At 56.5% G+C, this 27,732-nt stretch overlaps 1 protein-coding gene across 2 annotated transcripts; it reads left to right on the forward strand.

Annotated features, from left to right (window-relative positions):
- The first annotated feature begins 276 nt into the window (after positions 1-276).
- On the forward strand, positions 277-26,290 carry RANGAP1 (Ran GTPase activating protein 1). 2 transcript variants are annotated; one of them, XM_033865978.2, is made up of 16 exons: positions 277-510; positions 2,614-2,763; positions 6,935-7,062; positions 9,884-9,943; positions 11,354-11,533; positions 13,749-13,883; positions 15,830-15,988; positions 16,997-17,110; positions 17,476-17,575; positions 17,661-17,745; positions 18,816-18,954; positions 19,961-20,080; positions 21,712-21,814; positions 22,768-22,856; positions 23,127-23,248; positions 25,267-26,290. In XM_033865978.2, the coding sequence occupies exons 2-16, from the start codon at positions 2,652-2,654 to the stop codon at positions 25,334-25,336; spliced, it is 1,716 nt and encodes a 571-aa protein (XP_033721869.1). In that variant the 5' UTR covers positions 277-510; positions 2,614-2,651; the 3' UTR covers positions 25,337-26,290. The 2 variants fall into 2 exon arrangements, with proteins under 2 accessions (XP_033721869.1, XP_033721870.1); XM_033865979.2 differs by lacking the exon at positions 277-510 and having other exon boundaries at positions 24,327-26,290.
- Positions 26,291-27,732: the final 1,442 nt, after the last annotated feature.

Genomic DNA, 27,732 nt, shown 5'->3' on the forward strand with positions numbered 1-27,732 from the left:
TAGTCGCCCTAGGAGCTCGCGGCTAAACACCGCCCAGTGGCCTCTCAGAGAAAGAACCAGAAGCCGAAAAGGGAGGGCAAAGAGGGACGAGCCGAGGCGCTCTAGGATGCGGTGCATCACGGGAGTGATAGTTCAAGCGCGCGGTCCTTCGGCGTCCTGCCGCGCCCCGCGCCGGAGAACTGGACTGTCATACCCGATAGGCCACGCGCGCGGGGGAAAGGGAAGCCGGCCTTGGCCTCCAACAAATCAAATCGAAGGAAAGAAACTGCCGGCTTTCAAAATCCTCCTCCTCCGCCATCATCTGCCGCCGTGCGGGGAGCAGGTGGTGTTGGAGGCTCGAGCGGCGAGAACCGCTCGGAGAGCTGACGGGCAAGTGGGCTGGGCATCGGGGCCGCTGGACTGGAGGCGGCGACCCCCACCTGACCTGACCCGGACCCTAAATCAGTCCCCGCCCCGCCGGACCGACGTACGCGCTCCGGTCGACCCACGCGGCGGCGCCGCCTGTTTACGGTAAGGTCGGGGTCCCTTTCCTTTTCTTGTCACCTGCCTGGGATTGGGGCGGGGGGCGGCGCGGCCCTGGAACTGGACGAGGAAGGTGTGGTGGCCCCGAGCACTCTGTGCGTGCCCCCTCCGCCTTCTCCCCTGTGCCCTCGATGGCAGAGCGCGGTGGGGGTGGGAGTGAGGGAGTTGGGGGGCGTTGGCCCTTTTCACAAGTGGGGAGACTGAGGCTTAGAGAGGGCGTCAGGCCCACCCTGGCCGCCCAGCCCGCAGCTGCCAGCAGTGGCGTCTCCTGTTAGCGTCGGTGTCATCTGGGGGCGGTGCGCGTCTGCCTGGGATCCGGGATGGGGTTCCCGTACAGCGTGGCTGTCATTTGCGGCCCGTACTCGCGCATCGCTCCCCCGCTGCCGCCTCCCAATAGGCCCACACCCGCGGAGGGCCTGGGCTGGCGCCGCAGGCCCCGGACCAGCGTGAGTCTCTGCTGACGCTTGGCAGCAGCCGTGGATGTGCACCTAGGAAAATCTGCGACGCTCCTACGCGGAATGGAGAGGAGTGTGTGTAATTACCGTTCGTCTGTGCTTTGCCGCTGGTCCTTTGCAGACCTTGGACCAATCAGTTCACCACTGTGTGCTTCAATTTCCTAGTGTTTATAGTGGATGGTGTGTTTGTGTGTGTGTGTGTGTGTGTGTGTGTGTGTGTGTGTGTGTGTATGTATGTATGTATGTACTGGACTGAGAAATGGACCCTCTTTCAGCTGAGAAGTTTTGTGTTTCTATTCCATCTGGAGGCCTCACCACCATTTTTCTAACCTTAAATTGTCCCATTCCATAACTCAAGTGGGGGGGGGGGGTTGAGGCTATTTTATATTCAGTTTCATCCCCTCATTCATTGTTGGAGCAGCTTCGAAATGCCCTGCCTCATGCAGCAGATAGAGTGATCCTGTCAAAACATACGTCAGATCACAGTCTCTCTTCTGCTAGAAACCCTCCAATGGCTCTCTTTGTCACTCAGAGTAAAAGCCACAGTTCTTAAAATGGCCTTTGTGACTCGGGCCTCTTGTTGACTCTCTTTCCTCATCTCTTACCTCTTCTCTCCCTCCCTGTCTGTACTCCTGCCCAGCTGGCCTCCTTGCACTTCCTCTAATCACCCCTCTTCCCCCACAAGAACCTTTGCGTTGGCTGCTTCCTTTGTAAGAATGCTCTTCCCCCAGATATCTGCATGACCCAATCCCTGATATCCTTCAAGTCTTTGGTTTTTTATTAATAATACCTTCTCTAACCATTCTATTTTAGATGGCAGCCCTCCCCCAAGAAAAACAAGAAAACTCCTTACCCCTTTCCCTGTTTATTTTTTTCTTATCACTATCTGAGACACTACATATCCTCGTTCTTCCCTGATTACCTGTCATTCCTCTTTGGGGAAATGTAGTGATGCTTTCTGCCAGTCTGCTGAACTCCAGGCTGGAAGCTCCTTTTTTCAGCAATTCTGTCCTTGGTCTGTTGTGATGGTGGCTGTTGTGATGTAGAGACTTCTGGTCTCCTAGGAACCCCTGAAGTCTGGCCACCATGGGCTGTCCAGTCTCCTGGCCAAGGCTGAAACCAGACGTACAGTGGGCTGACCCTCGTGCCCCACGCCCAGAGTCATGCCACCGTAGGTGGTGGGGCATTCTTTGGGATGGATGACCTGGATCCCATAGCCATCCATGTCCTGTTTGAGGAATGGGACTCTCAGACGGAGAGCAGCCAAGATGATCAGGCAGCTGTGTGCGCTTTGGGTAGACTCTTTGTAGCCATCAGACTGGGACTTGACTGCCATTCACTGGGGACCCAGGAAATAGTCAACTCACATGGCTTTGCTTGGTGTCCCAGCTGGGGCAGTTGGGCAGAGGAGGACTTGTAGTCGGATGGTAACTCTTCAGAGGCTGAAACCTCCACCTTTTTAGAACTGTTCCTTCCCAAATGCTATTTTCATTTCTCCCAGTGGTTTAGGGCTTGGGATTTCCTTAGCAGGGGGTGGTGGGGTCAGGTAGCTGAAATGGCTGATGTCCTACCTTGCCCTCCCCAACCCGGAGGCACCCGGAGAATCCTGTCTCTTAATGAACTTTGACCTCCTCAGGTTGCAGATTTCCAGGGGAGCCCACCAGCGTGGCCAGCATGGCCTCTGAAGACATTGCCAAGCTGGCAGAGACGCTAGCCAAAACCCAGGTGGCCGGGGGACAGCTGAGTTTCAAGGGCAAGAGCCTCAAACTCAACACTGCAGAAGATGGTGAGTTCCCGTGCAGACTGGCCCAGCGAGTGAGCGCTTACTGTTCCCACTTGTCAGGCCGGTTTAGCTTCATTATCACACGATTTGTCCTAGCACAGTGAGGCTCAAAGATGATTTGCCCATGAGCACACGGTAGGCATCCCTGCTGGTGACAGCTCAGGCTGGCAAGGTGGGAAGGGCCCCTTTATCTCTTGGAAGGGATGGTAGGCAATGAGGGACCACAGTTAGCGGCAGTCCCGAGATACAGCCCTGACTTCTTACTTCAGATCCAGCCCCACCTTCACCCCCAAGATCCAGAGCTGGTCTGGGAATAGTTGTTACCTTCCCCAGAGCTGAGGCCCTCATGCAGATGCATTAAAACAACAATCCAGGCCCTCTTGGGAGGTCTAGTCCACGCAGCTGAAGGGCCCTGGGAGAGGGACGGATGCTCCTGACTGAACAGGCATTAGGACTGGAGAGAACGAGGAGTCGGAAGGCAGACCCTGTCTCACCATCCCTGGCCAAGGCATGGCTGGCACTGATCAACCCTGAATACCCTGGCATTTGGAAGCAAAGGCACCTACGTCAGTACTTGTAAGGCCTCTTGAGGTTCTGGCCCAACCAGGGAAACTGGTCTGGACTTGCCTGGTTGTCATGGTGTGCAGGCAGGCGTGCTCCCCTCTGCCAGGTCAGAGACTGCTTGAGTCCTTCCTTGGGTTGCTGGAAGTGTGGTGATGCACGTTCCTAATGTCTCTGTAGGGCCTTAAAATTTAGAGTTTCTCCCTGTGCTTTGTCACTTTTGATCCTTGCATCATCCCTGAGGGAGGGAGGTAAAAATGTTGCCATTTTATAAATAAGGAGAAAAGGACTTGGGGGACTTCAGTAACTTACCCAAGGTCATACAGCTGGTAAATAGCAGAGCTGGGATTTTATCAGAGGTCCAGCTGAATCCCTGTTCTGGTATTTCTCAGTAGATGTTCAGCTCAGCTCAGTAAGCATGAATTTGCTATTAAATGCTGTCATTAACACTATGTCAGGCAGTCTTAAGTGCCATACAAAGAGTATCTCAATTTATCCCCCCCAAAAGGCCTTGAGGTAGATTTCATCCCATATTGCAGATTGGGAAATTGAGGCTTAGGGAGATGATAGGACATTCCTAAGGCCCAGCTAGAAGTAGTGGAGCTGGGAAGAAAGTTCAGGTTTGTCTGGTCCTAAAATCCATGCACATAATGACTTCACTAGCTCAGGCTGGATATGCTGCCTCCCATTTTGGAGGTCATCAGGGATGGCCAGCTTATAGCCATGGCGTCTCAGGAGCTCCTTACCTGGAATAGGAATGAGGTACCCAGACAACTAACAGGAGGGAGAAGATGAAACGTGCTCGGAGAGACATGAAGAGAAAGCTCTGGGAAGTGAGGTCGAGGAAAGGGATCTCTTTTAGCTTAGAAGGGCACAGGAAGTCATTCTATGGATGAGGTGGGTGTTTGAAGGAGGAAGGGCACTGCACGTGAGTTGACCCAGGAGCTGAGACACATAGGGTGGGCTTGAGAGAAGAGAAGTCAGAATCTCATCTCACCAGGGCAGAGGCCCTTGAATGCTGTACTGAGGTGCCTGGTGGCCTAATCGTGGGCCCAGAAAGGGCCTCTATCTGGGCTGGGAGTGAGCGGGTGAGGTCCAGGGAGGGTAGGGGCCTGTGAGGGGAGGCCGTGAAGCTGATGATTAGAACAAGGGCCTTTTCTCTCCCTAGTAAGTCATTTAAGGATCAAAGAAAGTTCTTGCTGCCTTACATAGCAGAGTACCTGGAACTTGTTACTTTGTGAGGCAGTAGAGGCTGAAAAGACAGATCCCTTCCATGCAGCCTCATGACAGTCGGTGGTTATTCAGGGATGGTTGGGGCCCATCCCTCACCTGTTTTTGAGTTTAAACAGAGGTATGGGTTGAATATCAAGTGAGAGGGTCAACTCAGCTGTGACCCCCGCCCTCTCCTGTACCTGCTCTTCCCATTTTGGTGCTTTTCCTTCCACGCTCACTCTGTACTTGTGACTCTCCCCAGGCTAAACTTGTGGCAAGTGCAGTACCTTCGGATCTCTGTACCTGTGTCACTTACACGGCTCCCCTTGGGGCCCTGGCATCTCTGTTGCCTTCCTTCTAAGAACGGTATAAACATTCCCTTGAGCAGCCATCCTTTCTCCTGGTGACCTGGCCATTCCCTGGATGTTAGGGGGACTTCCTTTTGGAGCAAATCTTCCAAAGGGCTGAGAGGCCATGCCAGCCCTTGCCCCAAGTGCCAGCTGCAGGGGAGGCCTGGGCACCTGGAGCTCTGGAATTGCAGCTCCAGAGTATGGAGAAAGGTTCGGGGACTTCTCCACCAGGGCCCTGCATGAAGTCCTTGGTTGTGCAGAAGCAAGGCTTTGGGGAGCAGCACGTAGGTTCAGCTTTGGAAAACCAGTCTGAAGCTCAGCTCTGCCGTTTTCCCTGAACTCCTGGGCAGGGTGGTTTCATTCCGTGGAGCCTCAGCTTTCCTTTCTAGAAAATGGGAGTCTCATACCTGTCCAGTCTTTCTTGTTGTGAAACGAGTGCTGGTCACTGCCGTCTGTCCGTGTGACCTTAGTAGGTATTTCCATACTCTCTCTGTCTCAGTTCACTCAGCTGTAGACTAGACCCAACAGTAACTACCTTTAGATGTGGTGGTAGAGAGCAGAGGCAAAGCGAGTCCCTTTCTCCACAAACTCATGACCCAGTAAGGAAGATGGTATAACGATCAAGTCACGGGAGTTCCCTGGTTGGCCTCCACGTTTTCACTGCTGAGGGCCTGGGTGGGTTCAACTCCTGGTCGGGGGAACTAAAAAAAATAAAAAAATAAAAAGTAACTATTCAGATGAGTGTAAAATTGTAGCAGGCTGCACATGAGACATCAGAGGCTGTGAAGCCCGGTTGTTGGCCAGTAGCAAGGGTTTCTGAGGAAGTGCTGCTGCACGGGAGGCGAGGGGAGGGAGGCGCGTGTGGAGGCTTCTCAGGGAGCCCCTTATGGGCTGCAAGTCACAAGCTTTCCGACAGCCCTCCGGTTGTGTGTTCTTCTCTTCTCTCACACTCCTCTGTCTCTTCCCTACCACATCACCCGCTCCATCCTGTGCCAGCCAAACTAGATTTGTCTTTCGTGTAACCTGCGTGCTTTTTTCAGATTGTGAAATTAACACATGCTCATTATAGAATACGGAAGCATCGAAAGACGGAAAAAGAACCATATCTTCATGATAACACAGCCCAGGGATATAACTACTTTTAATTTTCATGCATTTTTTCTGGTCTTTTGTTTTTTTCCTAAACACATAGCTGAGTTCCTCTTTTTTTTCTTAAAATAATTGAGATCATAATTACAGATACTTTAAAAGCTGCTTTCTAACCTGATGCATTGAGAATATATTGAGCAGGTGCTGGAAAAACACAGATTCACTCAGAATCCCACCACCTGGAAATAACCCCTTTAACATTTGGTTTCTGGACCTCAGTGTGTGCGTGTGAGAGAGAATGCATACAACATTTTAAAAGTGTGATCAGACCAAACACCACTGGATAACCTAATTTTTCACTTACCACTATAACATGATTATTTTCCAAGTCAGGTAATCACCTGTGTCGCCATTCATAAGGACATCAGTGTAACTATGTATATCACGTATCCCAGTGAATTAACCTGTCCTCTGCTGATGGACATTTAGGTTGTATGGAATTTTTCATCATAATGAAACAGAACCGTAGTGAGCACCCCACACGCGAGTCATTTCACCATGAAAGCACGTGTGCCATTGTGCCTGCTGGCCTCTGACTTGTGCCGTTTCCCTGCTTGGCCTGGTGTACTCCCCTTCTTGGCAGGCTACGCACACACAACCCACAAGGTGTGCCTAGCACCTTCTTCACCCAAACCAGCCAGTTCCCCTTTTCCCTTGCCTCCCAAGCCTTTCATGCCTGCCTTGTTTTAACACTCATTAGAGAGGGATTTTCTGTGTAGCCATGTCTCCTGCTAGACTGTGAGCCGGTCCAAGTCTCCCTGGTGAGCCAGGGTCTGGCACCCAGTAGGTGCACTGTAGCCCTTGGAGTTGTGAGTGACGAGGTGGTCGCTGGGCCTCAGCTCCTGCCTCTGCCGTTCGTGGCTCCAGAAGTCTAAGGTTCTGTTTTTTTTGGTCCTGGGCAGCCAAAGACGTGATTAAGGAGATTGAAGATTTCGACGGCCTAGAGGCCTTGCGCCTGGAGGGCAACACGGTGGGCGTGGAAGCAGCCAGGGTCATCGCCAAGGCCTTGGAGAAGAAGTCGGAGTTGAAGGTGAGGTCTGCAGGGCGAGTAGGCCCAGACTGGTTGGGGACAAGCCTCCGCTCACAGCCCCACGGCCGATGTCATTAACCCTTAAGGCGACTCAAGTCCATTTTGTGAGTTAAGGGAACTGAGGCTCAGGGGAGCTGAGGAAACAGCCCAGGGTCTTGCCACTGGTCAGTGGCTGAGCCGTATTCCCGTTTCCAAGTCGGATGCGCCTTCCGTGGTACAGCTGTGCTTTCTGAAAGGGGAGGCGTACAGGGCCTGGGCCATGAGAGGAAACGGAGCGGATTTGTCCAGGGAGGGCCCCGAGCTCGTTGTCAGAGTGACCCTTGATGTTTGTTTCCCTCAGGAAGATCACGGTCAGGTTAACAGACAGCCAAGTCAGGATTGTCTCTGCTCTCCTGCCCAGGGCCTCCTGTCCTGAGCATAAGCTGGGACATTTTCCTATGAAAGAACTCAGCTCTCCTCAGTGACCTGTGAAGGACAGGAACGGAGGAGAGGTGGCCCGGGCATGGAGGCCGCAGCAGCTGAGCTTTGGCATCCAAGGACCTAGGTTCAAGCCCCAGCGCCACCACCTTATTTGCTGCATTATGAGGCCTTGCATTGGACTCAGCTCTGAAACTGGGCTCCTTTATGCAAAGAAGTTTTTCCTCCCTGAGATGTTGCCATGGTGGCCACATGCAGGCTCATGTAGTGAGAGAGCTTGAGCCGCGGGAATACCGCATGCATCTTGTCACCCTGTGTAGACCCAGGGCCTTGAATCGCCCCATGTAGTGTCTCAAGCCTGCTTCAGTGCTGGAAGGAGCCCAGGGTGGGAGCAGCGGCAGGGCCAGAGCTGCCCTTGACACCGGTGCTGTTCTGGCCACAGTACTGATACGAGATAAGTTGCTATTTCCACTCTTGCAGCACGTGCACAAGTTAGGTCTTGACAGATGAGGAAAGTGTGGCCCAGGGTCACACATCTCAGGATTGCAGCCCAGATACCATCCCAGTCTCTTGACTGCTCTGCTGCCCACTTGGAGATCATTGAGGCCTAAAGCCTATTTCAAAGATAAGATACAAAGGGTCAGAGACAGGGAGTGGCAGGCCTGCATCAGCTAAGGCAGGACTAGAAGCCAGCCTTGTGCCCCAGAGCCCCATGCTGACCTCAGCCCATCAGAGTTGGGTTGGGGAAGCTTCAGGATGAGATGCCACTGTCTGTTGGGAGGGGCTCGGGCTGTGGCTACCTGTTCTGACCCTGCGCACCTGTGTGCAGGTGTAACTCACTGAGCAGACCCATATAGAATGCCTCCCGGTATGTTAGTGATTTGCATTATTGGAGGATGTGAGAATTCTACTGCAAAAATCAACTTCTCTTGTACTTAAGGTTGGGTTTAGTTCATACATTTTAAGGACTGGGTTTCAGGGGAAAGTTGCTTGTCCTGTGTCCCATCATTTCCAGGTTTGGCCCAGGAAAGGCTAGAGCTGCCAGAGTTGATATTTTGGTGGACACAGCAACCAGAGTTAGAGAGTAGGGCTGTGTGCTTGGAGCCTCAACTCTGCTGGCCAGCATGATACATGACCCAGTCACGTGGCCACTACCTTTGTGACATTTACCTAATATTTCCTTTAAATCAGCTCATTTTGAAGTAATTTAAAAGCAAACATGATCCCTTCTATAACTGGAAAATGGCATCCCTTACCATAAAGGAAATAAAAGCGTGTTATTCAATTCTAGTTTGAGGCCATTGCCATCCAGAGACTCTGAGCCTGAAGCCTGCTCTCCCTTCGTTAGAAAGGCAGATGAGCTGGAAGTGGGGAGGTGGGTGAGACCCACCGGCCCCAAACCTGAGCCTTCCTTCTAGAGGTGGTCAGGAGGGTTGAAAAGAGACTTGAAAAGAGAGTAACTTCCGGGACTTCCCTGGTGGTGCAGTCATTAAGAATCCGCCTGCAGGGCTTCCCTGGTGGCACAGTGGTTGAGAGTCCGCCTGCCGATGCAGGGGTTGTGGGTTCGTGCCCTGGTCCGGGAGGATCCCACATGCCGCGGAGCGGCTGGTCCCGTGAGCCATGGCCGCTGAGCCTGCGCGTCCAGAGCCTGTGCTCTGCAACGGGAGAGGCCACAGCAGTGAGAGGCCCGCGTACCGCAAAAAAAAAGAATCCGCCTGCAAATGCAGGGGACACGGGTTCGAGCCCTGGTCCTGAAAGATCCCACATGCTGCGAAGCAACTAAGCCCATGTGCCACAACTACTGAAACCCGCGCACCACCACAAGAGAAGCCACCGCGTTGAGAAGCCCACGCACCGCAACACAAGAGTAGCCCCTGCTCACTGCAACTAGAGAAAGCCCACGCGCGGCAACAAAGACCCAGTGCAGCCCAAAAAAAGATAAATAAATAAATTAATATTTTTAAAAAAGAGTAACTTCCTCACTGCTGGATCCTGTATTATTTCCTTTCTGTTCCTCCACTGCCCAAAATCATGTCGCTGTGGCCCACACAGTGTGGGAAACTAGCACTGGGGAGAAGTAGTGGGCCAAGAGTCTAGTGTCTTGGTCCTGGTCCTGCCACTGCCCTGCCAGCGGGCCTGGGGCCAGTCCCTTCCCTCTCAGCCTGATTTCCCTCTTGGAGAACCAGAGGGTTGGACAGATGGCACGTTTTCCTGACACTTCTGCTGATTCCCCCATGGTCCTTAGGGGCTGCCAGGTCCTATTAGCTTCGGTCAGAGCTGGTCCCACTTTTCACCCAATTCAGCAGTCTTGTTGTGCTCAGTAATCCAAGTCTATGGAGACAAGGGGCTGCCCGAAGGCCACCTCCAAGGGTTTCAGCTAACTCTTTTCTTCCTCTTTCCAAAGCGATGCCACTGGAGCGACATGTTCACGGGAAGGCTGCGGTCTGAGATCCCACCTGCCCTGGTGAGTGAATGGGGCCTCTGCTCGTGCCGCCGGCTGCAGGGACCCCTTTAGCACTTCCCAGGACTTTTTCTCACGGCCTCTTCTTTCCGGAGACTGAGTGCCCTGTGGGTGCCTGAGATGCTGAAAAGGCAGCCAGGCGAGCACAGCCTCCGCCTGTGTCCTGACGAGCAGGAGCCAGGAAGTGAGGACTCAGAGTCCCTGTGAGACCGGGCGGCCCGGTGACAGGAAGTACAGCAGACACTTCCCAGGGTTCACTCTTGAGCTTAGTGGTTTCGCCCGCAAGCAGCATGGATCTTACTCCCTACGTGATTACCCCTCTCGTCCTGGCCCCTCCCTCCCCTGCACCCTGTGGTCCCTCTCGACCTCATTCTGCACACAGGCTGCCTTGGCTGTCCTGTCTCCCTCCGGTCCTTCCCTTTCTCCGATACCACTCTTTTTATTTTTTAACATCTTTATTGGAGTATAATTGTTTACAATGGTGTGTTAGTTTCTACTTTATAACAAAGTGAATCAGTTATACATATACATATATCCCCATATCTCCTCCCTCTTGCTTCATCCCTCCCACCCACCCTCCCTCCCTATCCCACCCCTCTAGGTGGTCACAGACCACCGAGCTGATCTCCCTGTGCTATGTGGCTGCTTCCCACTAGCTATCTATTTTACATTTGATACCACTCTTTTTGCTTTGGTTCTCATCGTGGGTGGCTTCCCTCTGCCTGTTTTCCATTTCCCCATTCCTGGGGCTCAGCCCCTCTTGGGTGGAGCTCCCAGCCTGTGTGTGCACAGGCGCACTTGTGGGAGGGATAGGAGGGGTCACAGGACAGAACATGGCTCAAGGGAAGGGGGCGGGGCTGGCAGCGGGCAGCCTCTCAGTGTATCCTCCTAGCCCAGAGTGTCCTTGGGGCGAGGTTCGTGGTCAGTTGTTGGCACGATTGTCCATGTGCCGGCGCTGCCTTCTCAGGCCTCCATTTATCTAGCCGGCACTGGTGCTCCTGAGATGCCTGGGCACCAACCTCATTTCCAAAGCAGTTCAGTCCGGCAGACAGTTAAGGGTCATCCAGGTTGTGACAGGTGTCCCCATGGAGGCCCTGGAGGGCGGGCTCCCTGGGTGGGGGATTTAGGAAGCCCCTGGAGAGCTGCTCCAGTTAGATACCAGCCTCAAAGGATGGACGAGAACCAGGGGAAGCTGGGGTTAGAGGGCAGGTTAAATAAATTGATTTGGGTGATTTAAGAGCCTTCTGCAGGGTTTTCAGTCTGATATAACATGATCAGCTCTATAATGAAATGGTCTGTGTCTCTGCCAGTTCCCCACCAGCCTGGATGCCCTCTGAGGGCAGGGGGGGCCTGGCATAGACGCAGCACCTTGTCCGTGTCTGTGAAACGGACATGAGCTCCCTCTGTGCCCAGATCTCACTCGGGGAGGGACTCATCACAGCCGGGGCCCAGCTGGTGGAGCTGGACCTGAGTGACAACGCATTCGGGCCCGACGGCGTGCGAGGCTTCGAGGCCCTGCTCAAGAGCTCCACCTGCTTCACCCTGCACGAACTCAAGCTCAACAACTGTGGCATGGGTGTCGGTGGCGGCAAGGTGGGTGCGGCAGCCCCCTTCCCCGCATCCCCATTGTCCTCCGCCTCCCTCCCTGCCCAGTCCCCTGCTACATTTGTGTCCATCTGAAGTATGTGCCCTTGGCCACCCACCGTCTGGGATGGTTGGCCTGTTGTTTTTCTCTTCAAAGGAGAAGGGCCTCAAAGGCAGCAGCCTGTGGCCAGTGGGGAGAGGAGATGGAATCTGTGAGTGTGGGGTTGCCAAGCAACCATCCTCAGTTCTTGTGTTGCCTTGGCAACACATAGGCAGTATTGCATACGTACTCCGACCTGCTGGCTCTGCAGAATGCAGGGCTTGGGCATCACTAGACCTGCTGTGCCCTCAGAACAGCTGGCAGAGCCATGTAAGGCCTGGCGTGTGCACGTGGGAGAGGGAGCCCAGAAAGAGAAACCACTCTGGGAGGCCTGGGCACAGCTCACCTTTGTTCCTGGCTAGGACCTTGCCCAGGGTGCCTCCCCCATCCTGCCAGCAAGTCAGGCTGGTCCATGTAGAAAGGCACCTAGGGAGGCCAGCCCTGTTTATTCTCTTCTTGGTCCATTCTGGCTGCTTTAGGCCTAGATTCTAGAAAGGCTGAGCACCAATCTGCATTCCCATCCTCCTTCCCTCACGTTCTGACCAAAAGGAGCAAAGGGCCAGGACATAGGAACAGACAGCGAACGGAGACATCTTCTCTTTGAAGATGTGTTACCTTAATTCTCTCGCCCTTACTGAAAGGTGGGTGACGCTGTCCCCATGTTTTTGGATAACTACACTTGAGCTTAGCGATGTTGGGTTGAGCACCCCAGATGATGTACCTAGCATGGGACGGATGTGGGATTTGAACCTGAATCCACACGGCTGGTCAGAGCAGCAAGAGGAGCCACCTACGTGATGCTCGCGGTGGCCCAGGCTGAGGAGCCAGAGGGGCCACCCCTGCAGACGGCCTGTCTCCTGCCCGCAGGAGGGAGGGCAGGTCACGCTCGTGCACCCATCTCAGCCAGCGCTCCTCCAGTCTAGGGGGCAATAGGCTGTATGTGTTAAGACATAAAAATGTTTGCATCAGCACTGAAGACAGGTCCAGCCCAGCCCAGAGTGGGATGTGCTGGGAGAGCCACCTCTGCAAAGATTCCTTGAGGCTGGTCTACAGCAGAAGTTGGCGGTCTCTGCCCTGAGCACACGCGTGACCCACCACCATCACGGAGTCAGGCTGGTGGTGTCCCGTGTCCTGTACGTGCCCCAAGAACAGAGCTGCGTGCAGGCAAACTGACCCAGCTGCCGGTCACAGCTCCTCCGCGTGTTTGCTCTGGGAGCTCAGCCAGTTCATGTGCCTCCCCCTGAGCCTCGGCTTCCTTGTCATAGAGTAAGGCCAGTTCCACCTGCCTCCCAGGCCCGTTTTCAGGTTGAAACAAGGCGTGAAAGTACCTTTGCCGAGAGTGCTCCAGACCTAGTAGGTGCTCTAAACGTTACCTCTCTTCTGCTGCGCTTCCCCTGAATCTTCGATGTCTTATTTACCCTGGTCTCTCCAGTTCCAACCTAGCAACCGACAGCATTTTAAACTCCTGCTCTGTTGGTGTCACGGGAGAGAGGCTACCTCCTGGCACCACCCCAAGGTCAGGGCAAACCAGATTTTAGGGTTTCACCCCCAGCAGCTGAGCCCCTGCCGTGTGGCTGGCCTGAGCACGGGCGTGTGTCAGATGGGTGCGGCGGGGCCCTGCTCTCCTCGGCCGGCTCCCCTTAGGCATCGTGGAGCGTGGAAGAGATGCTGGAAGATCTGGAAGATTTGGGTTCTGTGCAGAGTCTGCCACTTAGTGAATGTAGGAGAGTTTCTGTCGCTCTCTGAGCCTGAGCTTCTTCAGCTGGAGCGTGGGAATCGCGATGGTCCTCACCTGACAGAGGGTTTCTGACAGTAAAGCGAGCTGTGAGGCCCCTTCCCCAGGACCTGTCTTAAGGTTGGCCACTCAGTGTTGGTGTCTCCCTTCTCCCGGGTTCAGGCTCCCCATCTCTGCTGTGGGGCTAAACCCCATGGGGTGACGAGACATGCAGACACGGTGGTGGATGTCAAAGCCCTTGTCCCTGCAGGGTGCTGGGTGTGGGTGAGGTATGACGCTGTGCTGCTGAACAGCTCTTCGTCCCCGTGTCCACCACCCTTGGGTTTCATGGCTTGTTGAAGACCAGGGCCTCCTGCCTTAGGCCCGGGCCCCTTGCCTTTCCCCCCCAGATCCTGGCAGCAGCTCTGACTGAGTGTCATCGGAAGTCCAGTGCCCAAGGCAAGCCGCTGGCCCTGAAGGTCTTCATGGCTGGCAGAAACCGTCTGGAGAACGACGGAGCCACTGCCTTAGCAGAGGCTTTTGGGGTGAGTGGTTTCTGCCCGTGGAGCCCATCAGACTTGCCCTTGAGCCAGCGGGGAGGGCGGGAGCAGGAGCCACGGCTGGATGAGACGCCCCTGGATGTCCTTGTCCCCGCTGCTCCCTCTGCTTTGCCCTTGCTCCTCCCAGCGGGCCCAGGACACTGCTGAGTCTCTGCTAGTGAGAGGGCTGCACCTGCCCCATGGGCTAGGAAATTGGGGGTCTGTCTCCTACTTCTCTTAATTTAAGCATTTCCTTTGGCAGACGATATTCTAGCAGCATTAACCATGCTCAGGCCACAGCAGCATCCCCCGTGGTCCTGTTGCTTCCGGCACTCCACCTGCCTCAAGAGAGCGGACGTTGCAGGGGAGAAGGGCCTTGTGTCTTACTGGACCCCTGGCTGCAAGGGGCTTCTGCCTCTTCCTCTGTAGCTGGAGTGGCCTGGTCACCTCATAGACACGGTGACATTAAAGATTACGCCCTCTCTGCACCCCTTCCCTTGGTCGCTGTCCTCCATGTGCTGGGACGGGGTACATCGTTCAGCAGGCGTCCTCGGTGCTCTTAGAAGCAGAGGGGGGGTGCTTAACTTGGGTCCATGGGATCCCACTTGTCTGTGGGTAGAATTCAGGGCGTCTTTGAACATGGCTGGGGGGAAATTGCGTGATTGTTAAATACAGTGTTACAGAGTTAAATACAGTGTTACCTTCCGCTGTGAATATAGACAGTAAACCTCAGCAGCTTTAGAAATTCCTGTAACTTTGTTACCAGGAGAAATCACAGATGCTTTCCTGTCAAGTGATCGCTGTTAGAGATAGATAGAAATTTTGTTTCTCGTACATTAGGATCACAGTGACGGTACACCTGGGTCTTGTTATTCATTGCCTTAAGAGGTACATAGATTACTACCGCACACATTTGGGCAGCTTCTCTTGATATTTTGATAATTGTCTTCCGAATGAATTTGTTATTCTATATAATTTAACTTAAAATTTAAAATCATCCTGAGGAGGGGAGCCCTGGGGCTTTCCCAGATTGCCCGACGGGTCCATGGCACAGAAAATATTAAGAGGCCCTGACTTGGAATGTGCCTCAGTTGGGCTGCCTGTATTTATTTGTGAACCCCCACACTGTGCTGGGCGCCCAGAGACAACAGAAGGTGCCTGGGTACAGAGTTATGCCCGCCTGTCCTCAGTCCCGGGTAGCAGTGGCTATTGGGACGTGGGCCTCTCCTAGAGCTCTTGGGGGCTGTTGGGGTGCAGACGAGAAGGTGGCTTCGCTACTCCAGAGTGATGAGCGCCGTGACAGAGGAAGGATGAGGTGCTCTGGGGGCAGAGAGGAAGAGCCCTGGATTGTGCTGGGGGGTTGATCCAGGAAGTCTCCCTGGGGGGAGGAGGCATCCAAAATGAGAGCTGCTGAATGCATGAGGAGTCGGCCTGTCAGGAAAATGCCAACAACATAAGGAGACAGAGTTCCAGGCAGAGAAAGGGAGGGAGGCGTCCAAAGCCAGAGTGAGAGACGAAAGACCCTCCTCGCCCCCAGAAAAGGAGGTGGTGTGTGGGATGCCAGTTATATTGTGCAAATAAGGCAGTAGGGCCCCAGGAGAGAAAGGCCAAGCAGAGCTATGTTATATAGAGTAGAGCCAGGGCTGACTGTCAGGCCAGAGCCCAGGGTCCCCACAGTGCAGAAGGTACCAGACGAAGACACCTGTGCTCAGAGCTGTGTGACCCTGGGCAGGTTACGTAGCCCCTCTGATGCCTGGTCATCTCTTGTCTAGTGGTGATCCTAATCCCAGATCGGTCTCCCTTGTGAAGTTGTGGAGAGGCGGAAGCGGTCATGCCCTGAACGGGCCCCAAACGGGCAGGTCCCTCTGGTGTCTGATGTGTAGTGCTGCCTTCCTGCCTGGGGCTGTCCCCCTTCCTTGGGGGCCCACCTGTCTCCCTCCTGCTCCTCGCAGATCATCGGGACTCTGGAGGAGGTCCACATGCCGCAGAACGGGATCAATCACCCCGGTGTCACTGCCCTGGCCCAGGCGTTCGCCATCAACCCCCTGCTGCGGGTCATCAACCTGAACGACAACACCTTCACCGAGAAGGGTGCCGTGGCCATGGCCAAGGTGAGGGGGTGCGGCCGGGCCAGAGCAGGCCCCGGAGACTGGGTCTGGCTGCTGCCTTTGTGGTGGACCCATCAGCAGGTGGCTGCTCTCCCTCCTACCCGCCCACTTGGTGTCTATCCCATGGGTTCAGCCATGTGAACATCTCCAGAGCAGGGCGTATGTCACAAGCTAGCCTGTGCCCTTTTGGGCAGCTCTGTGTGTCCATACCACCACATCCTAAGCTGCCTTCATGCAACCCTGGCTGTCGGCGCTGGTTTTGTTCTCAGAGGCCTCTTGGAGGCTGCTTCAGCCTGTTTCCTCACTGATTCTTTCGTCAGCTGTCGATTGAGCCCCTGTCTAGCGCCCATCCCTGTCCTAAGTGCAGGCCACACACAGTTGAGTCAAAGACTCTGCCTTCAAGGAGCCCTAATTCGAGGAGGGGAGGAAGTAGCTAATCGGCAACAGCACAGGGCCGTGAGCACAGTGGCTCCCTGGGTGTCCCATGACCCCACAGGAGTCTAGTAGGCCTGCCGTGGGGTGTTAGCAGAGACGTGTGCAAGGGTTGGGGAGCACACAGGAAGTTCCAGTCAGACGCAGGGCAGGCTTCCTGGAGGAGGTCACATTTTGGCCAAGTTCTCCAGGACAGGTGGACTTTGTCTGGACAAGGAGGGCGGGAGGGGTGTTTCAGGCAGAGGGGTCAGCAGCACGTGGGGAGGCCCAGAGATGGCAGGAGCCGTGCTCCATTGGGCCTGGTGTGAACAGGCCAGGGTTCGAGGTGTGTTGGAGGGCTGGAGGAGCTGGAGGGGGAAGGCAAGTCCTTGTGGCCTTGCTGACTCCTTGAGACGTGCTCCTGTGAGTAACAGGGAGCCACGAACGGGGCTTAGCCGGAGGCCAGGAGGCCACCTGGGGGCAACAAGAAGAGCTGATGAGTCCCCCAGACTGGATACAGGAGGGACAGGGTGTGATGACCAATATGGGGTGTGGCACCAGCTCGAGGAGGGCCCTCACCCTGGTCCTCACTTCCCGCAGACGCTGAAGGCCTTGCGGCAGGTGGAGGTGATCAACTTCGGGGACTGCCTGGTGCGCTCCAAGGGCGCCGTCGCCATCGCAGACGCCGTCCACGGGGGCCTGCCGAAGCTGAAGGTGCTGGCTGGCGGGCTGCCTCCTCCCTCCGGGGTCCAGGCTCCCCCACGCTCGGGGTGACAGCTGCGCGGGCAGAGCAGCTGTGGGGGGAGGTGGCAGGGTTGTAGCCTTCAAAGGCAGGTGGCCTGGGTTGATAGCCCACTTCTTCTACACCCTCCGCCTGTGACTCCGTGCACGTCTCTTCACCCCTCTTGAGCTGCAGTCTCTCATTTTTCAAAAAGGAGGAGGAGAGTGGTACGGGTCATTGCAATATAGCAGAAGTATACTGCACCCTAACTAGGGGGAAACGGAGGCTTCAGGGTAGTGGCAGGCCTCCCGGCCCGTGTTTCTATCATCCGCCTCTACCCCGTCCCATTATTTTTTAGGAGCTGAACTTGTCATTCGGTGAAATCAAGAGGGATGCTGCTCTGTCTGTTGCTGAGGCCGTGGCTGACAAGGTGGAGCTGGAGAAACTGGACCTCAATGGTAATAGGGGTGGTGGCCTCGGCCCAGGCCTGCCGGGCGGGCCCCAGCCCCCGGCCTGACCCTCTGTTCCCTCCCCTGCGAGCAGGCAACAACCTGGGAGAAGAAGGCTGTGAGCAGCTCCAGGAAGTGCTGGATGGCTTCAACATGGCCAAGGTGCTGGCGTCCCTCAGGTGGGGAATCTGGATTAGTGGCTCCTTTGTTACTACTTTTATTCATTCAGTAAACGTTGGTTGAGTCCCTGTGATGTGCCAGGCACTGTGTTGGGCATTAGGGATATGACAGTAAGACAGCCAAGGTTTCTGACTCACGAGACCTCGTTGCCACGGGCGAGGGATCAAGGAGTGAGACAGAATAATCAAGTTATCACATGTTTAGCAAAGGGACAAATGGGGGCTGAGATCGGTCACCCTTTGGAGTGGGTGAGTTGGGGAGGCCTCTGAAGGGATGACCTTTGATCATCAAGGTGATGTGACGGGCAAGGTGGGGCAGCAGTGACGTAGTGACGCGTGGGTAGTGGTCTGGGGGGCTCGGCATTGTTCCTGAAACCAGCCTTAGAGCTTGACTGTAGGAGGAGATTGATGCAGGCGAGTGGGGCTTCCTGGGTTCACAGAGGCCGGGGGTGGGGTGGTGGGGGGCTGCCTCCTCGATCGGGATGGGAGTTGGTTCAGCCCTCAGCACCCATCTCCGCCTGCCTCTCCAGTCTCTGCATTGGCTTCATTCACTTGTCAGGTCGTCGGTTGTGTCCCTCAGGGCCAGGCCCAGTGCCGCTGCTAGGAGCTATGCCAAGGTGGGCTCAAGGGGCTCCCAGTCCAGAGGACATGGAACAGCCTTCCTCAGAGGCAGGGCAGACCCCTCCTTCGCCCTTAACCATAGCTTCCTGTGGTCAGCGAGATGTGGGTAGCACAGTCCTGGGCGTCTCAGCCTGGGCAGTATTCCTGCCAGGCCCTGGGCCGCAGCTGTGACAGGCGGTGTTCTTCATCTTCTCTGTCTCCCCAGTGGGGCCGTGGGTTCCTTTGGGACAGGGACGAGATTGAGGTCTTCCTTGTCTGCAGCGTGGGCTTCCCTGGGTGATGAGCAAGGAGGGATGGGCTCCCTGGTGACTCTACGTGTCCCCACCCTGGCGGCAGCTGCGCCCCTCGCCCTGTGCAGGCTCCTGCCCAGCTGGGGCCCTTGGGTTCTCGGAGCCATCGTGGGCCACTGGGCAGGGAGGGTCTGCTTTAGCCAACCCTGTCCTCTGCAGTGACGATGAGGGTGAGGATGACGAGGACGAGGACGAGGACGAGGATGAGGAGGAGGAGGAGGAGGAGGAGCCACAGCTGGGAGAGCGAAGGGAGCGGCCGACCGCACCGCCCAGGAAGATGCTGGATCCTGACGGTGGGGTGAGTCCCGTGGTTGCCATATCAGAGCCCTGGTCCCCTGAGCATGAAATCTTGAGACGTTTTTCACGGGGGTCATGGGTGTGGGATCCTCTTAGGCAGTGACTGCAAACTAGTTTTGACTGCACACTCTTTGTGGAAAGAGGAAATCATCCCAACGTAGTTGTATTTGTACGTACCTCAGTCTAGATGTGTTTATTCATCTATAAGTTATAACACACGTGACGCTGCTACGTTACACGCAGCCAGTAATTGTATACTGCAGTGCTGCAGGATCCTCAGCTGGTTGAATCCGCGGATACAGAGGGCCAACTGTAAAGTTATACAGGATTTTCCACTGTGCTGGGGGTATATAAGTATTTCTAAAAGAATAGGGTAAAAAACAAGCATAACTAGAAGTTTTTTTTCCTACTCATCTTGGTGACCCATAAGGATGGCCCCCATTCCAGAGACTGGCTGGCTTGGTGACTCAGCTTGGACACTTGGTGTTCCTTTCCTGGCCGGGAGGCTGGTGGACTCAGGGCTGCCACGTCTGTTCCCTCAGAGGTTCCCAAATAGAGCTTTGGGAGGACTTTGGGTTGGACAGATTCAGCAGCTGTTGAATTTGGCTTATTGTCCAGTTTTATGGAAGCAGTTCCAGAAATGGCTGGGCGTCTTTGGTTCTTTGGGCACCTCTGGTGCTCGCCAGCAGTGCTTACCCGGCCTGAGGCTCTAGTTCCTGGTGAGGCCACTTTAGCCCTGGAGTCGCTTCTGCAGCATCACACGTCATGGCGAGGATCCACTTGGCTGCACCAGGCTCTTGGAGTCTGAGGGAGGTGGCTTGCCCCGACCCCAGAGGCTCTTACACAAGGAGCCGACCAGGGCCAGCATCTGTGGGCACCCCACCCTTGGGGAACTTTGGGGAATTCTGGACTCTGAGCCTTGACTGGCCTGCATGAGGGGCATATGTTCTGGGTAAGGAGTCTGGATCTGGACCTCTACAGAGCCACCTGTGCCACCTGTCCCCCAGGAACCAGCTCCTGTCCTGTCCTCCCCGCCTCCTGCAGACGTCTCCACCTTCCTGGCCTTCCCCTCCCCGGAGAAGCTGCTGCGCCTCGGGCCCAAGAGTTCCGTGCTCATAGCCCAACAGGTAACAGCACTTCCGACACCAGACCTGTTCCGGCCTTGGCTTCCGGAGCTGCCAGAGCAAAGGTTCAGGCAGAGCACGGGATTTGGGGGGGCGGGGCACTGTCGATGTGGGGGGCGGGGACTACCACGTGTTGTTTTTTTGTAAGACACACACACACACACACACACACACACACACACACACGTGTAAATGGGTGTGACCAGTGGTTGCAGATGTCTGCGCCCACTGCGAACACACTTGGGCTGCGAGGAAGGGTAAGCCTGTGGCACCTCAGTGATGACTGGAATTCGGGAATCTTCCCAGGACTCTCATGTGAGCACACGCACCTAGGCTTCCCTCTGTGTGTTCTGCAGGACCAGCTGCTTCTAGAACAGCTGTCCCGCCCCCGGCCCCTGTGCAGGTCCCGGTCTACTTGCGTTCTTGCTCCAGCCTCACTTGTTCGTTGGTTGGGTTGTTACTTCGTTCATTCGGAGACAGTTATCGAGCACCTCCTGTCTGCTGGCTGCTGCTCTGAATACTTGGGCATGATTTTATCTAACCTTCTTGGCAACCGGAGTGTAGACCCTTCCACTCTTATTTTACCGACGAGAAAACTGAGGCTTACAGAGGTTAAATGATAAAAACAGGCACGTCTTGTTTTACTGTGCTTCACGGTTACTGCGTTTTTTGCAAATTGAAGGTTTGTGGCTTCCCTGTGTCGAGCACGTCTATTGGTGCCATTGTTCCAACAGCATTTGCTCACTTTATGTCTCTAGATAACGTCACATTTTGGTAATTCTCACAGTATTTCATACCCTCCACCAACAAAAAGATTATGACTTGCTGAAGGCTCAGATGACAGCATGTTTTAGTAATACAGTGCTTTTTAAATCGTGTATGTGGCTTTTTTAGACTTGATGCTGTTGCACACTTAACAGACTTAAACAATGCACTAGGATACCAGAAAATTCACATGACTCGCTTTGTTGCGGTATTTGCTTTATTGCTGTGGTCTGGAGCCACACCCGCAGTATCTCTGAGGCATGTCTATGCAGAGAAATAAAAGGGGCCACTCGCAGAGCTGCCTTGATATTTTTGCTTTTTATCCCCCGTTTATATTTTTCTGTACTCTTATTTTTTTCCCCCATGATAAATGAGATTATATGATGCAAACCTCCACGTGGCCCACCTTTTCACTTAATACCATTCACCATTTTCCTGTGTCAGTAAAACTCTTCTCGTGCCCTTTATCTCAGTGAGTGGATGTAGCACTTAAGCCACCCACTGTTCCTGTGGATTCACATTCTTTCCACTTTTCTCCGTCGTCAGGGAAATTGAGGTCAGTTTCCTTGTGTGTTAAGTATCGTTTGCATTCTGGATTATTTCGTCAGGTTAGATTGCAGGAAGGGGATCTCCGGGTCACAGGGATAATGATTTTTAACGTGAATTCTCTCAGTGTGTGTGCACACCTGCTGTGGCCGGGCCCGTGCAGGCTCTGAGGAGACAGCGTGGGGCGAGGCAGGACCTGTCCTTGCCTATTGAAGGCCCATTTCTTGCCAAGGCCTCCTCTAGCCACAGGCACATCCCCACTGTGTGCCAAGGCCCTGGGGCTCTCACCCCTGGTGACCAGCCATTGTCTCCTGTGTCCTCAGACTGACACATCTGATCCGGAGAAGGTGGTCTCTGCCTTCCTGAAGGTGTCCTCCGTGTTCAAGGACGAAGCCACAGTGAGGTCGGCGGTGCAGGATGCAGTAGGTGCGTGGGGTGGGTGGGGCCCGGATGGCTCCTGCCTTTCGCTGCCCCCGGGGCTCGGGTCGGAACATTCTCCTCTCACCTGCTCTTCCACTGGGTTCTTGCCTTAGAGCTGGCCGGGTGCTCGCCTCTCTGCTTTTTGCAGTTGGGGAAACTGAGGCCTTTCCCAAAGCCATACAGTTCTATACGGTGAGAACTCGGGCCAGGTGGCGCCCACCGCAGGAAGGTCGGACCTCTCGGAGGAGGGGTGATGAGAGCCGAGCCCTTGTCCCCACCTCTGAGCCTGTGCACACACAGTCCCCTCCACCTGGAGGTCCCCCTGCTTTCCCCCGCATCTTTCCCAAGGCTTCCCAGGATCTCTAGTGTGGCCAGGTTGGGCCAGGCAGAGGGGGGAGGGAAAAGGTAGAAGGGAGTGGAAACACTTGGGAGGCTTTCTCCAGGGTTGTCGGTGACACTGAGACGGGAGGGTCCATGGGAGGGGAGGCTGGGTGGGGTGGGGGTGGGAGTCTCCGTGTCTGCTCCCTGAGAGCCCCGCCGCACCGTGGGTGTTTGTGGGAACGGGTTATCTGAATTCGGTTTCCCAGAACAGCCTCGCTCGCTCAGAGGCAGGGGCCCAGGCGGTCCCTGCGGGCCCTTGGCCATGCCTCCCCCCGTCCCTTCCTATCCATTCCCCCTCCCCCACCCCCAGAATGGCTGAAACCTCCCCCAGCGGTGACCTGCCTCACTTAATCTCTGCCCAAGCCCGTCTTATCTGTGAGGCCAGGACAGAGAAGGGCCAAGGTATCACAGCTGGCAGGTTGAGCCCTTCGCCTGGTGCTAGCTGTCCCCTCAGTCTGCCACCTGTGTCCACATCCCACCCCCCGTGTTCACCTCCTGATGAGCGCAGGAGACAGGGCCCAGCCTGTGTGCTCAGGGGCTGCGGGCCCTTAGGCCTCTTTGCTGCTTCTGCCTTGCAGATACCTTGATGAAGAAGGCCTTCAGCTCATCCTCCTTCAACTCCAATGCCTTCCTCACCAGGCTCCTCATCCACATGGGGCTGCTCAAGGTGCGCTGGAAGGAGCGCGGGCCCCGGGGGGGGGGCGGGGGTGCACCAAAGGCAGCAGCATCCCGCACCTCGAGTCCTGCCGGGGCCTGTCACCCACACTGGCCCCAGGCCTGGGTCTGCTTAAGCAGCCTCGGCCTTCGTGACAGGATTTAGGATTCAGCTTGACCTTGGCCGTGGGGCTGTCAGCAGGGGCCAGGTGGTGGAGACCTGGGGTCCCCCAGGTGACCTTTTGAAGCTCACGCTGCCTTCTGCTGTGTGTTCCCCTTGCAGAGTGAAGACAAGATCAAGGCCATTGCCAACCTGTACGGCCCCCTGATGGCATTGAATCACATGGTGCAGCAGGAGTACTTCCCCAAGGCCCTTGCCCCTCTGCTGCTGGCATTCGTGACCAAGTGAGTGTGCCCTCGTCAGCTCACGCGGCCGGTGACCACGCGTGCAGGCCTCTGGTCAGCTGAGGCTTCCCTGGCCTGGTGACTGGGGCGTGTCAGAGGCCCTCACACCTCTCGGGCTCTCGGCATCTGTGTTTGAGTCTCACCACCCCTGTGCCCAGCTGAGGACACAGGGCTCGGGGACAGTGTCTCCCTGAGAGAGACAGGGGATGTGCACTGGCCCCATCTTGCAGACGAGGAAGCGAGCTCCGGGTCAAAGGAGGTGTTGGCCCACGGTCGTGCTGCTGCCCCAGGTCCTGTACCCGGCAGCGTCTCTGGGAGCAGTTCTGTGTTCGTTCCCCCAGCTACCTAGGCCAAAGGGGTCTGCCCATTCGGCCTTCCACAGCCGCAGGCCCCTCTCCTGGGGACGCCAAGTGCCCAGACACACGAACCCTTGGCCTCCTCCTGGAGCGTCCTGGGAAAGGTGGGGCGCTGGCCACAGTCGAGTAGGAAGGAGCCTCCAGACCTCAGGGCCCCTCAGGGGCGGGTTGGGAGGCTTGTCCCCATCCTCACTGAGGCCCTGCGTGGCCCCCAGCTGATGTCCGGCCATCCCCAGGCCTCAGTCTCCCCATTTGCCCAACCAAGGGGTGGGTGAGGTTGTCGCCTTGGGGGAAAGTGGGAGGGGGTGTAGGAGAAAGGAGGTGCCCGCACCCTGGGGGACATGTAACACTGGCGGGTCCAGACCATCAGTCAGGGTGCTTAGAGCGTGGGACGAAGTGTCGTGGGGCAGCCCGCCTGGGGTGGGGGGTGAGGAGCATGCGCCGGACCCCCAGGACCTAGTTGGCACCTCGGCCTCTTTGCCACCTGACATCTCTTAGTTCCGTGTGCATAGCAGCGCCTCCTTAGTTGGGCCTGACTGCCTCGCCGTGTCTGCCCCCCTCTCTGCCACCACACTCCCCCCACCCAAACCGCCCCTTGCACTGCAGCTGCTCCTCTGCTGGAGTCCAGGGCAAGTCCAAACCCTGGTCCTGGATCTCGTGCTGGCTGCAGCCTGGCCTCCCCGCAGCGAGGTGCACTCTCCCCACACCTGTTCCCTCTGCAGGAGATGTTGCCTCAACCCGTGGGCCTTCGCTCGGACTGTCTGGGGTGTCCCCACGTGGTGGCCCTAGCCCCCGCCTGCCAACCCCTGATGAAGCCCGGCTCCCTCTGTCTCCTTCCAACCCCTGGTTGGGACTGTTCGCTCTGCATTCCCATCATCCCCTGTGTGGCCCTTGGGCTGGGCATGGACACCCTCGCCCTTGATGGTCAGTTGACAGGCTGCCTCCTCCTGGCTTGTTGCCTGCCTTCCAGTGCAGGCCTCAGTCTATTCCACTTTAAAAGAGGGGGGCTTGGTAAGAGCTGCTCCCAGGCCTTGGGGGTGACTGAGCGACGGTGGAGTGATATGCATGCCCCCTTCCCTCAAGTCCCAGCCCAGTGGTCTGGGATCCAAGCCCGGACGGGACCAGGTAAGGTGTCTGTGGGCTTCGGTCCTGGCTGCACCACAGGCTCACCCATCCCCCTGAGCATCTTTCACCAGTTTCTTTCTCTGCAGTGAGACTAATGATCTTGATGGTAACCTGTTACTCGTAGGGGCCCAGGTGGGACTCCTGTGGTCCACTCTTACATGTGCACTAGCGGCTGCTGAGGGCTCCCTGGCCCTGTGCACACTGGAGAGGCCTCGGAGAGCCTGTCTGGTGGAGAGCAGAGGCCCAGGTTCCCTGCCGGCTCGGCGGGCCTGTATTCTGGCCAGCTCTAGGCCATGTGGCCTCGGGTGTATCACCCGCCCCTCTTAGCCCCACCTACCCCCACCTGCAGAAGGTGGGAGCTACCGTCTCCCTTGCAAAGTCACTGTGAAAATGAGAACGATGGAGTCGGGTGTATATTTTGACCTCAGAAACGGCCCCCACTCCATCTTCACAGGGGGGAAACTGGCCCTGCTGTAGCCTGAGCTTCCTGGCCCCCAGAGGTGCCCGCCCCACCTGCTGACCCTTCTTTCCCCGCAGGCCCAATGGCGCCCTGGAATCCTGCTCCTTTGCCCGCCACAATCTACTGCAGACGCTCTACAAGGTCTAGACGTAATCTGGTCTCTCCCCATCCCTCGGCCTGGACCGGTGCCCTGGGAAGGGACTCAGAGGAAGGACTCTGGCCAGCAGCAGGGAGGGTCTTTGTCGTGTGTGTCGTGTCTCCTGAGTACGTGTGTTGGTGCGGCGTATGTGCAGGTGTGTGCTTCGTGTCGGGGTTCGCATTTTTAACGTCTCCCTGCTGGCCTGGCCCTGGTCCCGCTGGAGGGGAGCTGGCCCCCAGGCGGAAGGGCTGCAGGCTGCTCTGCCATTAAACTCACCGCCATCTGAGGACGCTCTGCTGATCTGTGCCGCAGGCGCCAGGCCCTGGTGGCTGTCCCCACCCACCTCGCCTTCCTTATCCTCTGGGGCTGCACCAAAGCCTGGGGTGTTGCTGTCCGTGTGCTGTTCCCTCCGTGTTGTGGCTGGGTGTTTCCTGCCCTGCCTGGGGCTGCTCACCCGATGGCTGCCTCTGCTTCCTGTCGCCAAGTCCCAGTCCTGCAGCCGCCACTCCTCCTACCATCCACCCACGCTGTGCTGAGCCCTCAGCCCGAGGGCCAGAGACTGCTGTGCGTGGGGCCGCGAGCAGAGGGCAAGACCCTGGCACCCACACCGTGTGGATAGGAAGAGAAGCCAGTGGGCAGACGCTAGGGTCTAGGCGCTGGACTTGCCTGGACGGTGCCGGCTCTGTGCCCGGTGGGCCCTTCTCTGGCTGCGGAAGTGTCTGTGACAGGCCTGCGTGCTGAGCTGGAGGGGGCATCTGGGCAGGCCCAAACCTGTTCTCCAGCCTGGGGGGGTTAGGGCCAGGGCCCACTGATGCCTGAGCTGCATCTTGGGCACCCTTAAGGATCTGGGGCAGGGGCCGGGTGGGGGCTGGGCATGCCCTGTGACACCTTGTTTCCTCTCATGCTCTTTGTGTGTCTGGGCTGTGCCCGGGGCTTCACAAATAAAGTCATGTGTAGCAGCAGCGGAGACTTGAGAAGCTTTTCACCTAAAGTGGGCTGTTCTCAAGGTCTTGGTGCCTGGGGTCCCACCTCAGCATGGCCACTGACCCCATCTTGGTCTGTAGTAGGGGGGCAGTCCATCTTGCAGAAGAGCCGCCGGGCCAGCCCTGTGTCATGATCTGGGGCAGACCTGGATGCTTCCTCTGTTGTGGGCATGCCGGCTCCCATGGGACAGCTGGGCGGGTGGTACCCAGGAGGGGCAGCGACCCATAGGGGTCGGGGAGGGTGGTGGGACTCCTGCTCCGGGCAGGGGAGGATCTGAGTTGCGGCCTGTCTCACCTGCCTGGCCCCACTTCACCCTTTACCCGACCTCTGGGCTGCTGCTCCACTGGCCCCTTCATTGCCCCATTGGTGGGCCTGGCTGAGCTGGACGGTGTCCAGAGCTTGCCACAGGCCCTGCTGGCTGCACAGGCAGGGGCCCCTGGGCCTGCCTGGGAAGCTGCCACGGGGCCCAGAGTGGAGGGCACCACCCCTGGGGTCCTCCCCTCCGGCTGCCACAGCGGTGTGAGGATAGCCCAGCACTTCTTACTGCCCCTCCTAGACAGCAGGCACAGGAGCAGAGAGGTCCCTCCGACGTTTTTTAGGGGGCAGTGTGTCTTTATTGGCCACGGACTACTCCAGCATCTTTCTAGGCCGGGTGGCAGAAGCGATGCCCAGGCCCTTGCCCTCCCCTCCTCCCAGCTGATAAAGCAGGTGGAGGTCCGACCAACTCCACCCCCATCTCCTTGCCTGGCCCTGTTTTGAGCTCTGGGGCTGCAAGTGCAGCCCTCGGAGAGCTCCCAGCCTGGTGCAGGAGACCATGTGTGGTCCAGAGTGGGGACTGTGGGCAGTGAGGTCAGAGAAGCCTTCAAGAGTGACGGGTGCGAGAGCTGAGTCTTGAGGTTCAAACAGGACTTTTCACAGGTGATATTTGAGAGACGGAGAAACTGCAGCTTGGAGCCGAATAGGGGTCTGTCCAAGGTTTTCTGGCCTGGGTGTTCCTTCCCTCCAGGCCACCCGGGGCTGGCCCTTGTTCCTTCCTAGCTAATGCGGGTCCAAGCTTCAGATCAGACTGAGAGAAGCAGCACAGATCTCGTTTCCTTAACCTCACAACAGGTCGGCAGTGCCTGATTCCTGGGACCCAGGGACTGAGGAGGGTGCCCCGCCCCTGCTCAGCCCTTCAGAGCAGCTCCAGGTGCAGGGAAGGGCCTGGGGGCCTCTACTTGCTGCTTACTGAGAAAGGAAATTTCCCCCCAGACTCAAACGCCAACCCTAAGATTACACAGGCTCCAGGTCCCTGAGCACCGTGATTTGGGGTCTGCAAGATCACAGATGCCTTTGCCTGGGCAGCCTGTGAGCCCCACATAGGAAGGCCTGCTCAGCACCAGGCTATTCCCACTAAAAGGAGCTCAGCTATGGGCCAGGA

The sequence above is a fragment of the Tursiops truncatus genome, chromosome 11 (assembly GCF_011762595.2).
Source record: "Tursiops truncatus isolate mTurTru1 chromosome 11, mTurTru1.mat.Y, whole genome shotgun sequence".
Classification (NCBI taxonomy): Eukaryota; Metazoa; Chordata; class Mammalia; order Artiodactyla; family Delphinidae; genus Tursiops; species Tursiops truncatus.

Coding starts and splice junctions, on each gene's coding strand:
- RANGAP1 (XM_033865978.2), top strand. CDS start 2,652: ATGGCCTCTGAAGACATTGCCAAGCTGGCAGAGACGCTAGCCAAAACC. Junction 2,764..6,934: donor ACTCAACACTGCAGAAGATG/GTGAGTTCCCGT, acceptor GGTCCTGGGCAG/CCAAAGACGTGATTAAGGAG. Junction 7,063..9,883: donor AGAAGAAGTCGGAGTTGAAG/GTGAGGTCTGCA, acceptor CTCTTTCCAAAG/CGATGCCACTGGAGCGACAT.